Source organism: Bombina bombina, chromosome 11 (genome assembly GCF_027579735.1).
Source record: "Bombina bombina isolate aBomBom1 chromosome 11, aBomBom1.pri, whole genome shotgun sequence".
Classification (NCBI taxonomy): Eukaryota; Metazoa; Chordata; class Amphibia; order Anura; family Bombinatoridae; genus Bombina; species Bombina bombina.
This window is the reverse complement of record NC_069509.1, coordinates 102,788,520-102,814,597: the sequence shown is the minus strand read 5'-3', so window position 1 is coordinate 102,814,597 and position 26,078 is coordinate 102,788,520. Positions and strand designations below refer to the sequence as shown.

Genomic DNA, 26,078 nt, shown 5'->3' with positions numbered 1-26,078 from the left:
CTGCCTGCCAGCGTGTGTGCCAGACCCACTTGCCCAGTGCCACCACTCATATCTGGTGTAACAGTAGTGTAAATTAAAAAAAAAAACTTTTTTGACTGTGAAACATCAGTCTGGTAGTGTAATCTAATTGCAGTTGCCTGCCTGCCAAGCCACTTGCCAAGTGCCACCACTCATTTCTGGTGTAACAGTAGTGTAAATTATGAAAAAACAAACTTTTTTGACTGTGAAACATCAGTCTGCTAGTGTAATCTAATTGCAGTTGCCTGCCTGCCAGCGTGTGTGCCAGGCCCACTTGCCCAGTGCCACCACTCATATCTGGTGTAACAATAGTGTAAATTTAAAAAAAAAAAAACTTTTTTGACTGTGAAACATCAGTCTGCTAGTGTAATCTAATTGCAGTTGCCTGCCTGCCAGTGTGTGTGCCAGGCCCACTTGCCCAGTGCCACCACTCATATCTGGTGTAACAGTAGTGTAAATTAAAAAAAAAAAACTTTTTTGACTGTGAAACATCAGTCTGCTAGTGTAATCTAATTGCAGTTGCCTGCCTGCCAGCATGTGTGCCAGGCCCACTTGCCCAGTGCCACCACTCATATCTTGTTTAATAATAGTGTAAGTGTACATTTAAAAAAAAAAGTTTTTGGACTGTGAAACATCAGTCTGCTTTTTTGTGTCAGGCTCACAGGGTGTACTGTGTCCACTTGCCCAGTGCCACCACTCATATCTTGTTTAATAGTAGTGTAAGTGTACTTTTAAAAAAAAAAAAGTTTTTGGACTGTGAAACATCAGTCTGCTTTTTTTGTGTCAGGCTCACAGCGTATACTGTGCCCACTTGCCCAGTGCCACCACTCATATCTTGTTTAATAGTAGTGTAAATTTTAAAAAAAAAACTTTTTTGACTGTGAAACATCAGTCTGCTAGTGTAATCTAATTGCAGTTGCCTGCCTGCCAGCGTGTGTGCCAGGCCCACTTGCCCAGTGCCACCACTCATATCTGGTGTAACAGTAGTGTAAATTAAAAAAAAAAACTTTTTTGACTGTGAAACATCAGTCTGTTAGTGTAATCTAATTGCAGTTGCCTGCCTGCCAAGCCACTTGCCCAGTGCCACCACTCATATCTGGTGTAACAGTAGTGTAAATTATTAAAAAAAAACTTTTTTGACTGTGAAACATCAGTCTGCAAGTGTAATCTAATTGCAGTTGCCTGCCTGCCAGCGTGTGTGCCAGGCCCACTTACCCAGTGCCACCACTCATATCTGGTGTAACAGTAGTGTAAATGTTAAAAAAACAACTTTTTTGACTGTGAAACATCAGTCTGCTAGTGTAATCTAATTGCAGTTGCCTGCCTGCGAGCGTGTGTGCCAGGCCCACTTGCCCAGTGCCACCACTCATATCTGGTGTAACAGTAGTGTAAATTTTAAAAAAAAAACTTTTTTGACTGTGAAACATCAGTCTGCTAGTGTAATCTAATTGCAGTTGCCTGCCTGCCAGTGTGTGTGCCAGGCCCACTTGCCCAGTGCCACCACTCATATCTGGTGTAACAGTAGTGTAAATTTAAAAAAAAAAACTTTTTTGACTGTGAAACATCAGTCTGCTAATGTAATCTAATTGCAGTTGCCTGCCTGCCAAGCCACTTGCCCAGTGCCACCACTCATATCTGGTGTAACAGTAGTGTAAATTATAAAAAAAAAACTTTTTTGACTGTGAAACATCAGTCTGCTAGTGTAATCTAATTGCAGTTGCCTGCCTGCCAGCGTGTGTGCCAGGCTCACTTGCCCAGTGCCACCACTCATAACTGGTGTAACAGTAGTGTAAATTTAAAAAAAAAAAACTTTTTTGACTGTGAAACATCAGTCTGCTAGTGTAATCTAATTGCAGTTTCCTGCCTGCCAGTGTGTGTGCCAGGCCCACTTGCCCAGTGCCACCACTCATATCTGGTGTAACAGTAGTGTAAATTTAAAAAAAAAACTTTTTTGACTGTGAAACATCAGTCTGCTAGTGTAATCTAATTGCAATTGCCTGCCTGCCAGCATGTGTGCCAGGCCCACTTGCCCAGTGCCACCACTCATATCTGGTGTAACAGTAGTGTAAATTAAAAAAAAAAAAACTTTTTTGACTGTGAAACATCAGTCTGCTAGTGTAATCTAATTGCAGTTGCCTGCCTGCCAGCGTGTGTGCCAGGCTCACAGCGCATACTGTGACCACTTGCCCAGTGCCACCACTCATATCTGGTGTAACAGTAGTGTAAATTTAAAAAAAAAAAAAACTTTTTTGACTGTGAAACATCAGTCTGCTAGTGTAATCTAATTGCAGTTGCCTGCCTGCCAGCGTGTGTGCCAGGCACACTTGCCCAGTGCCACCACTCATATCTGGTGTAACAGTAGTGTAAATTTAAAAAAAACAACCTTTTTGACTGTGAAACATCAGTCTGCTTGTGTAATCTAATTGCAGTTGCCTGCCTGCCAGCGTGTGTGCCATGCTCACAGCGTATACTGTGCCCACTTGCCCAGTGCCACCACTCATATCTTGTTTAATAGTAGTGTAAGTGTACATTTAAAAAAATAAAAACTTTTTGGACTGTGAAACATCAGTAGTGTAAGTGTACATTTAAAAAAATAAAAACTTTTTGGACTGTGAAACATCAGTCTGCTTTTTTGTGTCAGGCTCACAGCGTATACTGTGCCCACTTGCCCAGTGCCACCACTCATATCTTGTTTAATAGTAGTGTAAGTGTACATTTAAAAAAAAAAAAAGTTTTTGGACTGTGAAACATCAGTCTGCTTTTTTTGTGTCAGGCTCACAGCGTATACTGTGCCCACTTGCCCAGTGCCACCACTCATATCTTGTTTAATAGTAGTGTAAGTGTACATTTAAAAAAAAATGACAGGCAGAGGCAGGCCACCCCGCAGGTGCCGTCGTGGTCGTGGTGCTGTGATTCCCTTTGGCCCTAGAATAATGCCCAGTGTTCAGAGGCCACGTACCATGAACTCGAAAAGTTCTGAGGACATAGTTGACTTTTTAACACAGGACACCCAATCTTCTATAGCTTCCGCTCTGAACCTTGACGCACCATCCTCCTCCAGCTTATCTTCGGGCAGCACCTCTCAAGTTACCACTCGCCCGCCTGCCGCCACTACCAACACTAGCACCACAGCCGCTTCACTTGATCTGTCAGAGGAGTTATTTACACATCAGTTGGAAGAAATGAGTGATGCGCAACCATTATTGCCAGAGGATGTAGATAACAGGGATATGTCTCAGTCAGGCAGCATTACACACATGGACGTATGGTGTGATGATGATGATGTTGCACCCGCTGCGGGAGTTTGGTCTGTCACTGTGAAGCGGGCGTAAACCTTACACTACCTGATCAATACAACATCATACCTGATGTTTTAAAGCACGTTATTCCAAACAATTTGGGAATGTTAGGTGATGTATGCCCTTTATGGATTTAAACCAGACTCTGCATCAACTATGTAATTTTCCATGGGAGTTTTGCCATGGATCCCCCTCCGGCATGCCACAGTCCAGGTGTTAGTACCCTTGAAATAACTTTCACATCACTGTTGGGGCCAGAAAGAGTCCCTGTGGGTTTTAAAATTCGCCTGCCCATTGAAGTCAATGGGGGTTCGCCCGGTTCACCGGTTCGCAAACTTTTGCGGGAGTTCGCATTCGCAGTTCGTGAACCCAAATTTTTAGGTTTGCGACATCATTAGTCTACACACCCCTAATCTTACACTTATTAACCCCTAATCTGCCACCCCCGACATCACAGACACCTGCATTATATTAATAACCCCTAATCTACTGCTCCGGACACCGCCGCCACCTACATTATACTTATGAACCCCTAATCTGCCGTCCCCGACATCGCCAACACCTACATTATATTTATTAACCCCTAATCTGCCACCCCCAATGTCGCCGCAATCTAACTACATTTATTAACCCCTAATCTGCCGCCCCCAACGTCGCTGCCACTATAATAAAGTTATTAACCCCTAAACCTAAGTCTAACCCTAACCCTAACCCCCCTAACTTAAATATACAGCGCTGCAGAATCTGTTGGCGCTCTACAAATACCTGATAATAATAATATAATTTAAATAAATCTAAATAAAATAACTACAATTAACTAAATTATTCCTATTTAAAACTAAATACTTACCTACAAAATAAACCCTAAGATAGCTACAATATAACTAATAGTTAGATTGTATCTAGCTTAGGGTTTATTTTTATTTTACAGGCAACTTTGTATTTATTTTAAATAGGTAGAATAGTTAGTAAATAGTTATTAACTATTTAATAGCTACCTAGTTAAAATAAAGACAAATTTACCTGTAAAAGTCCGGCAGTGAAGTCTTCTTCCAAGCGGCGATATCTTCTATCTTCTTCCAGGAACAAGCCGGCACGGAGTGGACTGCGGATCTTAAGACCGGTGACCGCGGAACTGAAGACCGGTGACGGCGGAACTGAAGACTGGTGACCGCGGAGTCATGGACCATGGAGATCCTCTTCGTACGATCACCACCGCACACTGAGGATTGAATTCAAGGTACACATTTAAATATGGGGTACCTTGCATTCCTATTGGCTGATTTGAGTCTTCAAATTCAAATCAGCAAATAGAGCTACTGAAATCCTATTGGCTGTTTAAAATCTTCGTAGGATTTTTTTTTTTTTAGTTGTAATTTAGTTTTTTTTAGTTTTTTCGTAGTGTTAGGTTTATATAAATTTCTAATTTAGATTTTTTTAATTGGTAGTTTTTTTATTTTATTAGAATAGTAATGTTAGGTTAATTTATAGTTTAAACCTACGTTTATTTTTATTTCACAGGTAAGTTTTTATTTATTTTAATAGAGTTATATTGTAATTTTAATTTAAAGTTAGGTGGGTTAGGTTTAGGGGTTTGGAGGGTTAATAGGTTTATTTAGTGGCGGAGATGTGGGAGGTCGGAAATTTAGGGGTTAATAACTTTATTTAGTGTCGGCGATGTCGGGGAGCGGGGGAATAAGGGTTAATAACTTTAATTAGGTGTCAGCGATGTTGGTGTGCGGGCCATAGGGGTTAATAACTTTATTATAGAGGCATCGATGTCGGGAGTGGCGGAATAGGGGTTAATAACTTTATTTAGGTGTCGGCGATGTCGGGGGCAGCAGTTTAGGGGTGTTTAGACGGGGTTTATGTTAGGGCATTAGGTTTTAACGTAATTTTTTTTTCCCCATAGACATCAATGGGGTTGCGATACGGCGATGGCCATTCTGCACTTCAGGTGCACACTTCATTGATGTCTATGGGGGAAAGTGTCCACGAGCACGTCAAAGCAGCCCTTGGATTTTGTGCGGTATGGAGCTTAACGCCACCATATCGCATGCACAAGGAGGCTTTTTAGAAACTCGTAATGGCAGCGCTATGGAGGGTGAAATAATTTTCCTGTTTAGTGCAAAACTCGTAATCTATGTGCTTATTAGGTTATAGCATTGTGGGTGGTTGGCAGATTAGAAGTTAATAGGTTAATAAGATGTTTTGCAATGTGGTGGTTGGCGGATTAGGGGTTAATATAGTTTATTAGTTATTGCGGTGGGGGTTGGCGGTTGGCAGGTAGATAGATATTGCGCAAGCGTTAGGTGTTAGTTACTACTTTCAGGGGGTTACGGTGCTCACATACTCAGCGCAAGTCTAGCTGCACCTGCCCATGTGTGGCGAGGTGAAAATGGAGTCAAATTTCTAAATTTTTGCCCCCTAAGTCCTTGCACTGACTATGTGATACCAATTTGCGACGCGGTTCTATGTTAGCTTATGGGAGTAAAAATGACGGGCAATGGTTGAAATATACGCACCACATTTATATGCGACTCTGTATATGTGATACCAAAACCGCGTAAACACTGACGTTGCTGGCTTTTGCGGGCAACGCCGCATATGTAATCTTGCCCCAGATGTTTTAGACAGTGTGCCATTTTAGTAGCCCTACTTTGGACCTTTTCTAGTTTAGTGGAGAAAACGAGAGAAGCGCAAAACAGGATCTATGTGCAGAGTTAAAAACAATTAATTGAAGCCCCTGAACAAAGGCAGCCACTTACAAGATAAAAGTTAAAACAGGCAGATCGCTACACAGTATTATCAAAGGGTGGTGAATTATCACACGCCGGGTTACCAGGTGGAGTCTCCTCGAATTACAAGTCAAAGAGCAAATTAACTGATAGACCACATAAGTATTGTTGCAAGCGCATCTACTTTTTCATTTGTAGGATCTTGTTTTATCTGAGTTACTGAAATCCTTATGATTTGGGCTAATATGGGGGCACATTGCACAGTTCTTTACTCTACATCTATAGATATTTTTGAATATAGCCTTTTAATGTTTTAAAGGCTATTTATACATATTAATTTGTTATACACTTTTTTTCGGTGTTCTTTAATTAGGCTCAAACATTTTGTATACTTCGGTAGGTATCCCTCCCATTATGCCAAATTTCTAAATACCAAATATAAGCCATCTGATTAACTTGTCGCTTTTTAAACTTAGACAATAACTTGTTCCAATGGGGCATATTTATCAAGCTCCGTACTAAAGACCGCTACTCCATAACCTGTCCGCCTGCTCTGAGGTGGCGGACAGAAATCGTCAGAAATTAACCTGATCGAATACGATTGGGTTGATTGATACCCGATTGGCCGCAAATCTGCAGGGGGTGGTATTGCACCAGCAGTTCACAAAATCATAAATAATCATAAATATGCCCCTATAAACGATAAAAAACTAATGGTGCATAATAAGTTAATACTTTAAATAGGCTTGTAACTTTATTAGTGATTTCATGTACGACCCAAACATTGTACAAGCATTTCTAGTGAAATGCTTGTGCAATGCCGCCCCCTGCTCACTAATGATTTCAATCCGTCACCTAAAAGGTGGTGGACAAGTTAAGGAGCAGCGGTCTTATGACCGCTGCTTCTTAAAGGGACAATCTACACCGGAATTTTTATTGTTTCAAAAGATAGATAATCCCTTTATTACCCATGCCCTAGTTTTGCATAACCAATACAGTTATATAAATACAATTTTTACCTCTGTGATTACCTTGTATCTAAGCCTCTGCAAACTGCCACCTTATTTCAGTTCTTTTGACAGACTTGAATTTTAGCCAATCAGTGCTTACTCCTAGGTAACTCCACGTGTGTGAGCACAATGTTATCTATAGGGCACACATGAATCAACGCCCTCTAGTGGTGAAACACTGTCAAAATGCATTCAGATAAGAGGCGGTCTTCAAGGGCTTAGAAATTAGCATATGAGCCTCCTAGGTTTAGCTTTCAACTAAGAATATCAAGAGAACAAAGCAAAATTGGTGATAAAAGTAAATTTGAAAGTTGTTTAAAATTACATGCCCTATCTGAATCATGAAAGTTTATTTTGGACTAGACTGTCCCTGAAATAATGGGTCTCGGAAGCAGCATCCGCTGCTTAATAAATGGAGCCCATGGTCTCCAGAACTGTACACAGTATTCGAGATGTGGTCTAACTAATGATCTGTAAAGTGGCATAAAAACCTTGCTATTTCTGCTACTAATACCTCTCTCAATGCAACCAAGTATTCAACTGGCCTTACTGGCTGCACTGCTGCATTGTGTACCAAATTTTAAATAATCTGACATAAAAATTTCCACGTGAAATTAAATTTCATATCCCATTTATTTGCCCAGTCCTCATTTTTTTTTCATTTGAAAGACAATAATTCCCTCTTTTATTTGAGGGGTCAAATATCCAACTAGTTAAAACAGATGGTTCTTTAGTAGCCCCCTCCCCAACACCCCAACCACCAGAAATCACTGTGCTTCAAGTAGGGCAGGTGATCACCATTTGTAATGCTACATCCTAGGGGGTGGGAAGAAAGTGACCCCTCATTTGAAAGAGGGGGTATGAACTTTTTAAATCACTGGTACTTGTAGCACAAACAGGAGGGGAGATAGGGGCTCAGTTAGAGCTCCCCTCTCTCTCTGGTGAAACAGCATTTTAAATGGGTATTTGTGGAACAACCAATAGGATTTCAGTAGGTCTCACCCTATTGGCTGTATTGAACAGCCAATAGGATTTCAGAAGCTCTCATCCTATTGGCTGACTTGAATTTGAAGAATCAAATCAGCCAATAGGAATGCAAGGTACGCCATTTTGAAACAGCTACCTTGCATTCAACTTCAGTGTACGGCGGCGACCGTATGAAGAGGACGCTCTTCATACCGTATGAAGAGAGGCTGGAGATGGATGTCCGGACTTCAGGAACCGTGAGTAGATCTTCTGGGGTTAGTGTTATTTTTTTTTTTTTTAAATAATTTGGGTGTTTTTTTTTAGATTAGGGCTTTGGGCTTGGAAAAAGAGCTAAATGCCCTTTTAAGGGCAATGCAAAAGAGCTTAATGCCCTTTTTTTCCTAAGATATGGTGAGTCCATAACGTCCTTAATTACTGTTGGGAATATCACTCCTGGCCAGCAGGAGGAGGCAAAGAACACCACAGCAAAGCTGTTAAGTATCACTTCCCTTCTCACAAACCCCATTCATTCTCTTTGCCTCTGTACAATGGAAGAGGTGAAGTTTTGGTGTCTGAAGAAAATTGTATTTCCTTCGCTTCAAGCAAAATTTTTGGGTCTAGCGGTAGTCCACATTAATCTCTTCAGTAGGGTAGTGGTGGCTTTAAAGCAGCTAGGAACTTGTGAGGTGGGCCTCACTGCGTTTTCCTTACATATTTGCTGCCCATGGTATAGAAAGCCAGAGTAGGTTTACTCTGCTCTTTCTCTTTTTACAGGTCTCTGTGAGGAGTGGCATCCTCTCACGCTGTGTAAGCTGTCCTCCTGCCGGAGGCCAGACTGCAGGTAAGTGCCTTTTTGTCTTCTACTTTATCTGGGACATATTTATATCCTTGGTAAGGATATTTACAGGCAGGGAGCTGGCACTGTTATTGTGACAGAAGAGACTTGGGGATTTACTTTTTATCAGGATAATTAGTATTCCCCCTTTATTATTATGGGCTATTTTTAAAAGATAAGAGCAGTAACATATTGTTTATTTCCCAGAGCCTTAACAGCAGCTAATACATGCTTAGTTGCGCTCTGTGTACTCTGTTTGAGGGTAATCTGTAATATGTGACAGGAAAATATATGGGTCAGAAATGTGTTTTTGACATGCTGGGGAAGCCGCAAGAAGCTTGTGTTCCGGGCTTCTCTGTTAAGTTGTGAAGCTTTTGGAAGATGTGAAGGCTATTTGGCGGTTTAATCTGCCATTGCTCTGAGACGTGTTACTTTCTCTTTTGAGTCGGATTGGAGGGAGGGCTTTTCTATAGTGGCGCAGCCCCTTCCAATCCGGTGTTCTGTCGAGAACTCCAATTTGCCAAAAACTCCAATCTGACGTCACTCCCGGTGACTTTTTTATTTTAATATCTGTTTTGCCTCTGTCTGGGGGGGCCACCGCAGACCCTTTAGCATACACCCCAAGTAAACATTGGGGAATGAGGTTTACAAGGGGGGCTTTGCCCCCCCCAAACCCCCCAGGTGGATGCAAAATAGATAGTTAAGATAGGCGATTACAGAGCCTATCTGATTGGTTGTGAATCCTGTCACTCACTGGACACGGACCAATCAGATGTATGGAAATACCGGAAGTGACGTCAGATTGGAGTTTTCGACAGATTTGAGTTCTCAACAGAACACCGGTCATGTGGGTTCCTTCCTCTGTTCAGAGCGGCGTCAGCTGCATCCGGGAGAATATCGCAGTAAGTTTTATCCTTTTAGTAATCAGCTATGTGTGACATGCAAACAAGTTTTTCTGTAATTGCGATCCAAGTCTGAACAACTTTGTACTCGGGTTGTTGATCGCTGCTGTAACTGTTAATTTTTCTTATATGCCTAACGATAGTTCTAGAATACAAACTTGCTTTACTATATTATAGAAACCTTTTTTCCAGAGTTTGACACCTCAGTCTGAATGCTGAGATGCAGATAGCTTATCTTTATATATCTTAAAGGATATTTTAATATATCTTATATAGACCAATAAAGTTATCCTTATCGTCTGGCATATTAAGAAACAGAGTATTATCTATTTAATTTCATGTGAAAATTAAAGGGCCAGTATATTTAATAAATATTTTTACCTTATATTTGTCATACTTTCTATCATTTTGACAAGGAGACTTCTATGAACAAAATGTTTTGCTGCACCCAGAGATCTTAATTGTATTGCAATTACTATTTTGCTAAATTAATCTTTTAAAGTAAAGATACATTTTTTTCTTTTAAGCCTAATGTCTCTCAGGATGATGCTGTTATGGCAATGCCACAGCTTTCTCCTTTAACGTCCCAAGCCTGACTGGTGTCACATGCAGTGCCCTGCAGTTCCTCTCAATCTCCTGGAGGAGTTTATTTGCCTGCAGAAATTGTTGCTCAGGTATCTTCAGCGGTATCTGCTCCATTATCTGCTTTTCCTATGCTAAAGGGAAAAGGCAAGAGGAAAATTAGAGATTCAGATGGTAAGGTTTCTGTCCCACCTGCTGCTACACAGATTGCCCTTCCTCATAGGTCTGATGAGGAGGATACGTAGGTAGCCTCTGAGGGTGAGATCTCAGATTCGGACAGTATAATTCCTTCATCTGATGCTGAAGTAGTATCCTTCAGATTTAAGCTTGAACAACCTCTGTGTATTGTTGAACAAGGTTTTGGCTACCTTGGAGTGACTCCGATACGCCTGTCCTTGTCAACCCTAAGAATCTATTAAACATTATAAATACTAGGATTCCTCTTTGGAAGTTTTTCCTGTTCCAGACCGTGCTAGGAGATTTTTCACAGGAATCGGAGAAGTCAGGGATTCCTTTTCCCCTGTCTCCTGTCTTTAAAAAGATGTTTCCTGTCTCTGTCTCCATTAAATATCATGGCGCATGATGCCTACGTAGTAGGGACTATTTCTACTCTGGCTAAGAGAACTGTGATCCCTAGAGAGGATAGCTGCTCTTTTCATGATCAATGGACTTACATGGAAGTTTGTATTGCCACTGTGTCAAGTGCGGCATCTTATTTTTCATTTTTTTCTAGACCTAAAGTGTCTCAACAGTCACAGGGTACCGTCCTTCAAATGGAAACCATTGTTTCCTTTTTTCCTTTGATCCAATAGAGTCAGTCATGATGACCATAGACCTGGAGGATGCATATTTCCAAGCTCCTGAGATTTGCCTTTCGGTCAAACTCCTTCAGAGTGTGGCTCTTCCCTTTGGCCTTGCCACGGCTCCCAGTGGGGGCTATCTTGCCAATTATCAGGTTTCGGGGAATTGCTGTGGTGCCCTTCCTGGATGACATAATGGTTCAGGCGCTATCTTTTCTTCAAGCAAACTCTCATACAGAGATCTTGTTGTCTTTCTTTGTTCCCACGGTTGGGAAGGAAATCTGGAAATTAGTTCCCTTGTTACAGTCACAGGGGTAGTTGAATCAGCCAATAGGATGAAAGCTCAATCCTATTGGCTGATTGCAACAGCCAATAGGATTTTTTCCCCTTTAATTCTGATTGGCGGATAGAATTCTATCAGCCAATTGGAATGTAAGAGACTCCATCTTGGATGAAGTAATTTAAAGGAAACTTCATTCTGCAACAGACGTCGGAAGAAGAGGATGCTCCTCGCCGGATGTCTTGAAGATGGAGCCGCTCCGTGCTGGATGGATGAAGCTAGAAGATTCTGTCTGCCAGCTTCAATGAGGACTTTGGCCCGCTTGGATGAAGACTTTTGCCGGCTTCGCTGAGGACTTCTGCCGCTTGGATGAGGATGGATGTCCGGTCTTCGAAAACTGTAAGTGGATCTTCGGGGTTAGTGTTAGGCTTTTTTATTTATTTATAAAATATTTTACCAGGAAGGATACATTGAGATTTCTCTCGTTTTCAAGTATGTTTATTGGGTGGGTTTTAATTTTAGGTTAGGGACTTTGGGCTGAAAAAGAGCTAAATGCCCTCTTAAGGGCAATGCCCATACAAATGCCCTTTTCAGGGCAATGGAAAACGTAGGTTTTTTATATAGGTTTTTATTTGGGGGGTTGGTTGTGTGGGTGGTGGGTTTTACTGTTGGGGGGGTGTTTGTATTTTATTTTACAGGTAAAAGAGCTGATTTCTTTGGGGCAATGCCCCGCAAAAGGCCCTTTTAAGGGCCATTGGTAGTTTATTGTAGGTTTTTTTCTATTTTGGGTGGGCTTTTTTATTTTGATAGCGCTATTAGATTAGGTGTAATTAGTTTAAATATTTGATCATTTATTTTTTATTTTGTGTAATTTAGTGTTTTTTTATTTTGTGTAATATAGTTAATTTAATTGTAATTTTAATGTAATTTTAGTATAATAGTTAGGGTAGGTTAATTAGTAGTTTAATATAGTTTATTTTAATTCTAAAGGACATACATCCTTTTATTTTGGGTGGGCTTTTTTATTTTGATAGCCCTATTAGATTAGGTGTAATTAGTTTAAATATTTGATCATTTATTTTTTATTTTGTGTAATTTAGTGTTTTTTATTTTGTGTAATTTAGTGTTTTTTATTTTATGTAACTTAGTTGTTATTTTCTTGTAACTTAGTAATTCTTTATAGTAGATTTAAATAACTTGAGTAGGGTTAGGAATTTAAATATGTAATATAGTTAATTAAATGTAATTTTAATGTAATTTTAGTATAATAGTTAGGGTAGGTTAATTAATAGCTTAATATAGTTTAATGTAATTGTAAGATAATAGTTGGGGTAGGTTAATTAGTAGTTTAATATAGTTTATTTTAATTCTAATGGTAAGTTTAAATGTATTATAAGTAATGGATGAGTTAATATTTAATGTAAAGTTAGCGGGTTGTTAGGTTTAGGGGTTAATAGCTTAATTTAGTTTATGGCAATGTGGGGGGCTGGGGGTTTCAGGGTTAATAGGTTTAGTAAGTGGTAGTGATGTGGGAGGTCAGCGGTTTAGGGGTTAATACATTTCCTTAGTTGCGGAGGGGTCCAGGAGCAGTGGGATAGGGGTTAATAACTTAATTAGAGTTGCGGTGGGCTCCGGGAGTGGAGGGATAGGGGTTAATACATTTATTTAGTTGCGGTTGGCTCCAGGAGCGGTGGAATAGGGGTTAATACATTTATTTAGTTGCAGCGGTGTTGGGGAGCAGCGGGATAGGGGTAAATAACTTTATCTAGGTGGCGGCGATGTCGGGGGTGGCAGATTAGGGGTGTTTAGACTCGGGGCTTATGCTAGGGTGTTAGGTGTAAACATAATTTGTTTTCTACCATAGAAATCAATGGGATATCTGGCAACAGCAAACATAAGCTTTCACTTCTTTCAGACTCCCATTGATTCCTATGGCATCCACGGCCTCCAGGGTGGCGGATTGAAAACCAGGTACTCTGGGCCGGAATAGGGGCGAGCGTACCTGTTAGAAAGTTGATAACTTGCAAAAGGTGTCAGATAGTGCCGAATTTGTATTCGGAACATCTGTAATGACGTAAGCATCGATCTGTGTCGGATTGAGACCAACGGATCGTATGTTACGTCACAAATTTCAACTTTTGCCGGTCTGTAGGCTTTGATAAATAGCTCGAATCAAGCTTGCCACAATTACGCTGCGGAATTCCAGCGTATTTGCGGTTGACGGCTTGATAAATATCCCTCTAAGTTGTTATCTTGGAAGGTTTTGTTTCCTTTTGCTTCTCTTCTGCACGGGGAGTCTCGGAACTCTCGGCCTTGCAGTGTGACTCGCCTTATATTATCTTTCTTGCTGATAAGGCGGCTCTTCATACCAAGTTGGGATTCTGCCCAAGGTGGTTTCAGATTGAAATTGTTGTTCTTTCTCTATGGCCTTGTTTGTTGCACAACCTGGATGTTGTGTATGCTCTGAAAATCTACCTACAGGCGGCTAAATATTTTTGCCAGTCTTCTGCCCTGTTTGTTTGTTTTTCAGGAAACATATGGGTCAGAAAGCTTCGGCTACTTCTCTTTCTTATGGTTGAGAAGTATAATTTGTTTTGTTTGTGAGTCTGCGGGTCAGCAGCCTCCTAAAAGAATTACAACTCATTCCTTGTGGGCTGTTTCCTCTTTTTGAGCCTTCAACAATGACGTTTTTGTGGACCAGTTTTGCAGGACTGCAACTAGGTCTTCTCTACATACTTTTTCTAAATTTAGCAAATTTGATTCTTTTGCCTCGGCTGAGGCTTCTCTTGGTAGTAAGGTTCTTCAAGCGGTGGTGCCTTCTGTTTAGGTATGCCTGTCTTGTTCTCCCTGCCTAGTCATCTGTGTCCTCTAGCTTCAGTATTGGTTCCCAACAGTAATTAATGACGTTGTGGACTCACCATATCTTAGGAAAGAAAACAAAATTTATGCTTACCTGATACATTTATTTATTTCCGGATATGGTGAGTCCCCGATCCCACCCTTTTTGTTAAGACAGTTATTTTTGAGTAAACGTCAGGCACTTCTACACCTTTCTATTGTTCCTTTTTCCATTTCCCTTCGGTCGAATAACTGGGGTTTGTGGGAAGGGAAGTGATACTTAACAGCTTTGCTGTGCTGCTCTTTGCCTTCTCCTGCTGGCCATGAGTGATATTGCCAACAGTAATTGAGGACGTCGTAGACTCACCATATCCGGAAATAAACAAATTTATCAGGTAAGCATACATTTAGTTTTTAAGGGCAATGCCCATACAAATGCCCCTTTAGGGGCAATGGGTAGCTTAGGTTTTTTTTAGAGATAGGTTTTTTATTTTGGGGGGTTGGTTGGGTGGTGAGTTTTACTGTTGGGGGGACTTTGTATTTTTTTACAGGTAAAAGAGTTGATTTCTTTAGGGCAATGCCCTACAAAAGGCCCTTTTAATGGCTATTGGTAGTTTATTGTAGGCTAGGGGGTGTTTTTATTTTGGGGGTACTTTTTATTTTTATTGGGCTATAAGATTAGGCGTAATTGTTTTTATTTTTTATGATTTTGTTTATTTTTTGTAATCTTATTTTTTTGTGGTTTTAGTGTTAATTATTTTTGGTAAACTTAGATTTTTTTAAATTTTTCGTAGGATTTGTTTTTTTTTAGTTGTAATTTAGATTTTTACATTTTTTTCTTAGTGTTAGATTTTTTAAATTTGTAATTTAGATATTTTAATTGGTAGTATTTTTTATTTTATTAGATTAGTTAGGTTAATTTATAGTTTAATATAGAGTTACATTGTAATTTTAATTTAAAGTTAGGAGGTGTTAGGTTTAGGGGAATATATTTTAATTTAGTGTTTTGCGATGTGGGGGGGCGGCGATTTAGGGGTTGATAGGTTTATTTAGTGGCAGAGATGTGGGAGGCCGGAGGTTTAGGGGTTAACAGCTTAATTTAGTGGCGGCGATGTCAAGGAGCGTCAAAATAGGGGTTAATAACTTTATTATAATGGCGGCGATGTCGGAGAGTGGCTGTTTAGGGGTTAATATATTTAAATAGTGTTGGCGATGTGTGTGGGCAACAGATTAGGTGTTAATAGGTTTATTTAATAGACGCGATGTGGGTGGGTGGCAGATTAGGGCTTAATAAGTTTTAAATAGTGTTTGCGATGCAGGAGGGCAGCGGTTTAGGAGTTAATAGGTAGTTTATGGGTGTTAGTTTACTTTGTAACAGTTTAGTTATGAGTTTTGTGAAATATTTTTGCTACACAAAATCCATAACTACTGCTCTCAGATGGCGGTATGGATTGTGTCGGTATAGCATGTAACGCAAGCATTTTAGTCTCACCGCACAATCTGTAATACCGGCGCTATGGAAATCCCACGCAAAAACATCATTTTTTTAAGTGCAGGATTGACATTGTGTTACAGGCTAAAATGCTTGCGGTATAGCTCTACCGACATGACTCGTAATATGCGTTCATGGCTATTATGCTGAAATTACAATTTTTTTCAGCGTTAAAAGCCACAACACAAAACTCGTAATTTAGGTGAAAGTGTTTTATAGGTATTCCAACTAGTGTCTGCCATCTTAGGTACTGGCAGCTGAAGCTGCCAGTACCTAAGATTGCAGACACTAGTAAGAGGGGGGAGGATTAGAGAGCTGTTTGGGAGGGATCAGGGTGGTTGTAGGATAAGAGGGGATCCTACACTGCAGAAAATATCAAAACATATAATACATAAGATGATGGTGAGGGAGGGAAGAGAGCTGTTTGGGAGGGATAAGGTAGGGATCAGGTGGTGGGAAATGTAAGGTGGGTGGGTAATCTCTACACTAAAGCTAAAATTATTCTTATAAACTACCTGATTAACCCCTTCACTGCCGACAATATTAGAAGTTTGGTGAACAGCAGCAATTAGCGGGCTTCTAATTAACAAAAAGCAATGGCAAAGCCATATATGTCTGCTATTTCTGAACAAAGGGGATTCCAGAGAAGCTTTTACAATCATTTGTGCCATGATTGCACAATCGGTACGTAAATAATTTCAGTGAGAAACCTAAACGGCTAGATTTCGATTTTTTGTCGGTAATGGTGTGCCGCTCACCTAAAGTAACGCTGGTATTAAATTTTTTTTTAAATCTGGTGTTAGCTGCAAAAAGTGAGCGTAGAGCAGAATTTAGCTCCACATCTCACCTCAATACCAGCGCTGCTTACGGTAGCGGTGAGCTGGCAAAACGTGCTCATGCACGATTTCCCCATAGGAATCAATGGGGCAGAGCCGGCTGAAAAAAAAACACCTGCAAAAAAGCAGCGTTCAGCTCCTAACGCATCCCCGTTGATTCCTAAGGGGAAAAACTTTTTATGTTTACACCTAACACCCTAACATGAACCCCGAGTCAAAACTCCCCTAATCTTACACTTATTAACCCCTAATCTGCTGCCCCCGACATCGCCGACACCTGCATTTTATTATTAACCCCTAATCTGCCGCTCCGGACACCGCCGACACCTACATTATCCCTATGAACCCCTAATCTACTGCCCCCAACATCGCCGACACCTACTTTTTATTTATTAACCCCTACTCTGCCACCCCCAATGTCGCCGCCACCTAACTACACTTATTAACCCCTAATCTGCCGCCACCAACGTCGCTGCCACTATAATAAAGTTATTAACCCCTAAATCTAAGTCTAACCCTAACACCCCCCTAACTTAAATATAATTTAAATACATCTAAATAAAATTACTATTATTAACTAAATTATTCCTATTTAAAACTAAATACTTACCTATAAAATAAACCCTAAGCTAGCTACATATATTACATTGTAGCCATTTTAGGATTTATTTTTATTTTACAGGCAACTTTCTATTTATTTTAACTAAGTAAAATAGTTATTAAATAGTTATTAACTATTTAATAACTACCTAGTTAAAATAAGTACAAATTTACATGTAAAATAAACCCTAACCTAGGTTACAATTACACCTAACACTACACTATAATTAAATTAATTACCTAAACTAACTACAATTAATTACAATTAAATTAAATAAACTAAAGTATGAAACCCCCCCACTAAATTACAGAAAATAATAAAATAATTACAAGAATTTTATACTAATTACACCTAATCTAATCCCCCAAATAAAATAAAAAAGCCCCCCCAAAATAAAAAAATCCCTACCCTATACTAAATTACAAATAGCCCTTAAAAGGGCCTTTTGCGGGGCATTGCCCCAAAGTAATCAGCTCTATTACCTGTAAAAAAAAAAAGACAATACCCCCCCCAATATTACAATCCACCACCCACACACCCAACCCTACTCTAAAATCCCCCCTTAATAAAACCTAACACTAATCCCTTGAAGATCACCCTACCTTGAGACGTCTTCACCCAACCGGGCAGAAGTGGTCCTCCAGATGGCCAGAAGTCTTCATCCAATCCGGGCAGAAGAGGACCTCCAGACGGGCAGAAGTCTTCATCCAGGCGGCATCTTCTATCTTCATCCATCCGGAGCAGAGCGGGTCCATCTTCAAGCCATCCGACGCGGAGCAACCGACGACTAACACTAAATGACGGTACCTTTAAGTGACATCATCCAAGATGGCGTCCCTTCAATTCCAACTGACAGAATTCTATCAGCCAATCGGAATTAAGGTAGAAAAAATCCTATTGGCTGATGCAATCAGCCAATAGGATTGAAACAACCAATAGAATGAGAGCTCAATCCTATTGGCTGATTGGACCACTTCTGCCCGGTTGGGTGAAGACGTCTCAAGGTAGGGTGATCTTCAAGGGGTTAGTGTTAGGTTTTATTAAGGGGGGATTGGGTGGGTTTTAGAGTAGGGTTGGGTGTGTGGGTGGTGGGTTGTAATGTTGGGGGGGTATTGTCTTTTTTTTTACAGGTAATAGAGCTGATTACTTTGGGGCAATGCCCTGCAAAAGGCCCTTTTAAGGGCTATTTGTAATTAAGTATAGGGTAGGGATTTTTTTTTTATTTTGGGGGGCTTTTTTTATTTTATTAGGGGGATTAGATTAGGTGTAATTAGTTTAAAAAACTTGTAATTATTTTATTATTTTCTGTAATTTAGTGGTTTTTTTCGTACTTTAGTTTATTTAATTTAATTGTAATTAATTGTAGTTAGTTTAGGTAATTAATTTAATTATAGTGTAGTGTTAGGTGTAATTGTAACTTAGGTTAGGGTTTATTTTACAGGTATATTTGTATTTATTTTAACTAGGAAGTTATTAAATAGTTAATAACTATTTAATAACTATTCTACCTAGTTAAAATAAATACAAAGTTGCCTGTAAAATAAAAATAAATCCTAAAATGGCTACAATGTAACTATTAGTTATATTGTAGCTAGCTTATGGTTTATTTTATAGGTAAGTATTTAGTTTTAAATAGGAATAATTTAGTTAATTGAAGTAATTTTATTTATACTGTATTTATTTAAATTATATTTAAGTTAGGTGGGTGTTAGGGTTAGGGTTAGGGTTAGGCTTAGGTTTAGGGGTTAATAAATTTAATATAGTTGCGGCGACGTTGGGGGCAGCAGATTAGGGGTTAATAAATGTAGGTAGGTGTCGGCAATGTTAGGGATGGCAGATTAGGGGTTAATAAAATTTAACTAATGTTTGCGAGGCGGGAGTGCGGTGGTTTAGGGGTTAATATATTTATTGAAGTGGCGGTGATGTCTGGTCGGTAGATTATGGGTTAAAAAATGTATTTAAGTGTTTGCGATGTGGGGGGGGGCCTCAGTTTAGGGATTAATAGGTAGTTTATGGGTGTTAGTGTACTTTTTAGCACTTTAGTTAAGAGTTTTATGTTACGGTGTTAGCCCATAAAACTCTTAACTACTGACTTTTAAATGCGGTAGGAGTCTTGACAGGAGAGGGTGTACCGCTCACTTTTTCCAAGACTCATAATACCGGCGTTAGGCAAATCCCATTAAAAAGATAGGATATGCAATTGACGTAAATGGATTTGCGGTATGCTCGAGTCGCGGAAAAAAGTGAGCGGTACACCTGTACCTGCCAGATTCGTAATACCAGTGGGCGTCAAAAAGCAGCATTGGGACCTCTCAACGCTGCTTTTTAAGGCTAACGCAAGACTCGTAATCTAGGCGACTGTTTGTGAAAAAGTTAACAATTTTTATTTTATGATCACATTTGGCAGAGAAATGGCATGAAATATACCAAAATGGGCCTAGATCAATACCTTGGGTTGTCTACTTAAAAAATATACATAGTTTTGACAGGTAAATAAACAAAAAACAAGGCTCAATTTCTGTTTAAATTGAGTGATAGCAAAATGCTAAAATTTCTCTGGTATTTTGGGCAAGTTATTCTCTGAAAGTCCTGGTAGTGAAGGGGTTAAGGGGCTTAGTAAAGCTGAAGGTGTGAGTATTTTTCATAAAAAGAAAAATTTGAGAACAAGGGGTCATGATCTGAAAGGCAAAGGATAGTAGATTCAGGATTAATTTGCGGGAGCACTTCTTCACAGAAACGGTTATTGATTCATGGAATAAACTTCCACAAGAGGTGGTAATGACAAACACTATGGGGGACTTTTTCGGTTAAGCATAAGTTTATACTTTTAGGAAATATTGTTCAGACTTATTGGGCCTAGGGTTCTTATCTGACGTCAAAATCTGTTAAATATGGTCTTGGTAAGAACCTCTGCACCCTGTGCCACTATAAATGAGGAAGTGCTTCTGTACTGGGCATTTTTTTTGGCATGCATTTCATTGCATCAGGAATACCAAGAATAAGAAAACCCTCCCTTTGCTGTATGATGGCACATAGGGGCATATTTATCAAGCTCCGTATGGAAGGCTTGCCGGAAACAGAAGTTATAAAGCAGCGGTCTAAAGACCGCTGCTCCATAACTTGTCTGCCTGCTTTGAGGCAGCGGACAGAAATCAACCCAATAGAATACGATCGGGTTTATTGACACCCTCTGCTAGGGTGTGATTGGCCACAAATCTGCAGGAGGCGGCATTGCAATGATAAATGCTGAGAGCGTATGCTGTCGACATTTATTGATGTGCAACGGACATGATACGCTACTTCATATCATGTCCGCTCGCACATTGATAAATATACCCCATGGTCTTGTGCACAGAAAAGGGAATTTTAAGCATGTGTCATTTTCCACATTAAAGTGGTTAAAGGCAAAATAAACTGAATATGTAATTCTGAATAAAATGTTCAATAATGCATAGCAAAAAAGAAATAAATACCATTGCAATACACTGTTCTGCTATTCATTTTCTGGTCAATATTTCCTGTAATTAAACTCTAAAAATAATATTATTTCTACTGTTGTCAGATGGACTGAAATGCACTTCAGAAACTAATCAGTGCAAAAGCTTACTTATGTCTAATTGAACACCGTACTATAAATAAATTACGGCTTTCAATGTTTCTTTCAATGTTTCTGTTCCTGGACATCAAAACAAACAAAAATAGTGTTAAATACTTAAAACATGTAATTAAGATATTTTAAACATTAATGTCCTCTTAATGCATAGATATGAGATATTATTGTTTTGTCTCTTGCTGTAAACACACTGTTGTATTTTCTGAAAGTTGTGTGCAGTTTGGTAAATGGGCTATATATTTTAAAGATATATACTATGATAATAGTTTTTTTTTTTTTTTAACAACCTGTGGATGTCATAAACCTTTTTTTTACTACAGGAAGGCTGTTAGAGAGCTTGACCCTGAAACACAATTAAGTTTAGCCTTGTCTTCTGTCAGACTTGTTTGCTGTAAAATTGTTTTGTTTTTTTGGGGGGAGGGGCTAGAAGCTTTGTTAAATTAAAAACACAAGGAATTACAACACGTTATAGCAGAAATCACTGATGGCATAAAATACCGCATTTTGATTTATTCCATTCTTAGCTGCTTAACTTATTGTGGTATTTACAGCTGTTTTTAACTTATTAATGTACATCCTTTGCAGATTTTGAATCTGGAAAACCAACTCATGTCTCTAGAATTGCAAAAAGAAAAGTTGAGTGGAGAATATACAATAGTAAAAGATCGTCTGCATTCAGTGGAGAACAACCGCAAAGATCTGGCTAATGAATTCATTGTCCTGAAGAGCAACTATCTGGCACTTAGAAAGGAGCACGAGAAAGAGGTGAGAGCAGCACTGGAGCTGTCATTTTCACATCATGTTTGCTGGTACATTTTGCCCTGCCATTTAGTTCATTGACGAGTAAGTTTTTTTTTTTTTGTTTATGTATGCAATGTTAACTTATTATTTATTCATTTTATTGTTTTTTAAATGGAAAAGAAAATACAATACAAAGGTAATCTGCAATTACAGCATCATACAATAAGGCGTATACTGCTATAAATAGCAAGTCTAGGTATAGCATTGTCATCTTCCCAGTTATATGGCATTATAAACATCAAATCAAACCAAAAAAAAATAAAAATCAACAGTAATAAAAAGTCGATAAACATATAATCTATGTATTTGTAGTACTACGCTTTAGTAATTTGGTTTTTGTGTGGGTAATCATCTGCAAGCTTATTCCTAATTAATTAATTAATGGGCTTATTAAAGGGCAACTCCACCATGTATGTAACATGTCCCCTTATTGGAGCACCCCATACAACACCTATCGGTGGCTCCACAAAAATGTTGTTTGATTATCTGGGTTGGGGGAAAATACCATTGTGTTAGTATTTTTTTTTTTAAATGTCTTTTTATTAAGTTACCTTGTTTTAGATACATTTAACTTTAACAGAGAGATTCATGATATACACATGCCATTGGTTTATTGTTAGGACATATAATCTGTAATTTGTGCTTGTGAGTCTCATTTCAGAAAGTCCAATTGTATTTGATATTGTCCTTATGTTTCGGTCATATGAATATGATGTCCATCAGTTTGATTTTCTGGGGATCTCCTTTCCAGTTTATGAGACTGTGTCATCTTATTTCATTACTAACCTGGATTGTAGTCCTTTCTTATTAGATAGCTCTAAAGATTGACTTAGTATATTAAAGTAACAAGGTATCATTCACATATTTTCCACTTTTCTAAGAAAAGTAAATTAAACAAACAAAATAAAATAAATTAAATTTAAAACATAGCTGAGTTAACTTATAGGATTCAACAGTATTAATTCTGTTCAGATAACTTTGCATTAATACATACTCTCTTTGAGTCCTGTCCACTTCGTTCTCTTGGGTGAGTCCCTTGGTTTTAATGTCCTTTTCCAGTGACCTCTATTAGGGAGTTACCTTTGGCCCCCTCTTAGAACATTTAGGTCCATAACTGCCATTCCCCTCTGAGTTGTGCGTTTAAGATATGTTCTGTGTTTCTAAGGGCTGCTATAATCTGTTTCTGGGTTGTGATAGGTAGTTAATGTATGTAGTGCTCCAATTTCATAATAAAGTTGGTTGTTCTTGAATTTATGTCACCTAAAGAGTCTGCTTGTTTGCATAATACTTGGCAGGTAAGTGCATGTTTTAGCATGGTGAGTGTTGGGGGTCTCTTTTCCAACCAGTTACAAATTATGAGTTTCCTTGCCATCAGGATTGTGTTTCCTATCAGTCTCTTGTGTATTTTAGTAGCATGTTTGAAGTCTAAAAATAACACTTCCTCCAGGGTGAGTTTGTCTGGGTGTTACATATATTATTTAGCCAGTGGGATGTCATATGCCAGAATTTTTGCAGAAGTGGGCATTTCCACATCATATGTAGGAGGTCTGGTATTGGGTGGTGGCATTTTCTACAAGTTTGTGGTTCATTGGATCCCCACTTCTGGTAGTCCTTATGAGTAATGTATGAGTTGTGTATGAGTTTCGTATGTGATTCCCTTATGTCCATTGAGAGGGTAGTTTTTTTGACAATAGCAAAGCTTTTTAAAATTTGGGTGTCTGAGATAGTTAATTCTAGTCTATGTGACCACTCTATTGCCAATTGTGCTATCATTGTGTCACCTAGGGTTTCTTGAAGTAGATTGTAGATGGGTGTTATGGATCTGATACCCTGTTTGGCCCAATTGACTATTCTATCTATTTTTGTTGTGTGGTGTCCCATTGCTTGTGAGTCTATTAGGGTTTGCATGTAGTGTTTAGCCTGTAAGTAGGCAAAATGGCGCTGTCTTGGTATATCATAGTTATTTACTAGTCCCGCAAATGGAGCTAATGTGGTATTGTCTTGTGCCAGTAAATGATGAATTTGTTTGAGTCCTTTCTGCTCCCATACTTTAAAGGGTTTGGTGGTGAGTCCTGGCATAAAATTCGGATTGCCTCTGAGTGGCAAATATTTGGATTTGCATGGTGAAATCAATAGGTGTTTGCATATTTTCTGCCAGGCTCTAATCGGGCCTGTGAATGGGAGGAGTCCTTGTAACTTTGGGTCTACTTTATTGATTGGTAGATGTGGGAGGAGGGCTAATGACCAGGGTTAGATAATCTCTTTTTCAAGATCTGTTTCAGTGAATTTGTTTGAGTCTAACCACCAATCTGTCACATATTTAGTTTGTGCCGCCCAATTATAAAACTGAAGGTTGGGGAGGCCTAGACCACCTTCTGAGGGGCTTGCGGTGAGTTTATGTAATCCTATTCTATGTTTTTTTCACTTTCCACACAAAGTTGGTGATATAAGAGTTTAGCGTTTGTAAGTCATGTTTTGTTAGCAGTTCTGGTATCATTTGGAACAGGTAAAGCAACTTGGGGAATACCATAACTTTGTCAAGGTTTACTCTCTCTGAGGGAGCAAGTGGTAGGGGTTCCATGTCTTAAGTAGGGATTTGATTTCTAATATTATTGTCTTATAATTTAGATCATACCAGGAGTCTGTGTTATTTGATAGTTTGATTCCCAGTTATGTAAAGTTAGTGGTGGTTATTAATTTAAAGTCAAAATTTCCAATTTTCTGATTTTGTTGGGGGTTGAGCCAGAGGAGTTCAGATTTGGTTTTGTTTACCTGGTAACCTGAAATACTCCCAAATTACTCTATAATGGTCATAATCTTAGGGGTATTGATGTGAGGGTTATTAATATACAGTATAATATCATCTGCGAATAACGAAAAGGTGTAGTTCTGATTTCCCTATTTGTAAAATGGTGGTCTGGTTTCTAATCTGGATGGCTAATGGTTCGATTGCAAGATCGAATAGAAGGGGGAATAGTGGGCATCCCTGTCAGGTACCCCATTTTAGTAGGAAAGAGGGGGATGTGTTTAGCACTTCTGGTAATGTCACTGGTGCATTTAGAGTAGTTATCTGGTTGTCTGTCATGTGGGGCATGTCCAGTCTTTCCCAAAAGTTAAACTTTTGTGTTTCATTAATGGGCTGGTTGTTATATAGTTCCTTGTAGTAATTGGAAAATGCTTTTTGGATCTCCTTTTTACTGGTTACTGTCTTATCTTTATCTTTGGCTGCTAAGATTGTGGTCTGTTTGTGTGATATTTGCTAGATATATCCCTGCACAGTTTCCAAACCTATAAAATTTGGCTTAGGAGCGTGTGAGAGAGTATATGGATTTCTGATTAAGAAAGGCGTCTCTATTTTCGATTCTTTATATTTGAGTCTGTTAAAACTAGTCAGACATCTTAAGTATTTGTTATATGCATTCTTCATTTGTTTTAAGAGTAGATCTTCTTTAAGTTTGTTCTTTTTGTTAATCCCTGCAGTGTAGGAGGTAGATCCCTCCTCTTAGCACTGCTTTGGCCATTTCCCAAAAAAGGAATGGGTCATTGTTATGTTGTGCGTTGACAGTTTGAAAATTCTGCCAGTGCAGAGTTAGATATCTATATAGGTTAACATCTTTATATAAATAGTTAGGAAATCTCCATGTTACATTAGAGGAGGTATGTTTGGTTGTTGGAATTTAGAGCGATATGGGAGCATGATTGGAGAGGGTAATAGGGTGGATTTTAATATCCCTAATTCTAGTGCATTGTTTTGCGAAACTAGGAACATGTCTATCCGTGGTGTCTGGATTTCTTTCCCTCCAAATGTCTTTTAGGCAAAGTGTATTGAGGTCTTAGAATTTATTTTATATTGGATTGTGGGTTTCTAAACCTGTCTGTTGGTACTTGTGGAGCTATATTTAGCCCCGCCCCCCCAGGATCATAGTGTCTACTTGTATGTCTAGTAGTTTTTGTTGTAATTGGGGCCAGAATTCAGCTTTTCTGTTATTAGGGCCATATACTCCCACCAGCACTATGGGGAAATTTTCCACAATTATGTGAGCAATAATAAATCGTCCTTCTGGGTCACTTTCTAGCTTGGTTATTGTGTAGTTTAAGTTTTTGCAAAACAATATGGCTACCCCTCTCACTCTACATGTTTCATATGTAGTGTGAAGTACTTCTGCTACCCACATCTGTTTCAATTTTTGTTGTTCTCGTGTGTTTAGGTGTGTTTCTTAAAGTATCGCTATGTCTACTCTTTGTGCTTTTAGATAGTTTAAAATGGCCTTCCTTTTATTGGGAAATGTGATACCTCCCACATTCCATGCCATCACATTAAGTGTGTGATAAGGTGGGGCAATATGTAGAACTCATGTAAGTACGGGTGTCAAAGTGTGTGTTTTGGAGTATAATGGGACTTATATTTGGATCAAACAATGTATGTTTCCGGGAGGTGCTCACTATTTGATGATGTGTTGGAGCGTC

At 39.0% G+C, this 26,078-nt stretch overlaps 1 protein-coding gene across 1 annotated transcript in view; it reads left to right on the top strand.

Moving 5' to 3' along the window:
• Positions 1–26,078, top strand: part of CCDC78 (coiled-coil domain containing 78) — a 254,500-nt gene that overhangs the window by 57,405 nt on the left and 171,017 nt on the right. The window contains exon 4 of the mRNA XM_053694328.1: positions 21,396–21,575. Within this exon, the coding sequence (XP_053550303.1) occupies positions 21,396–21,575 (180 nt within the window). The remainder of the gene's footprint in view (positions 1–21,395; positions 21,576–26,078) is intronic.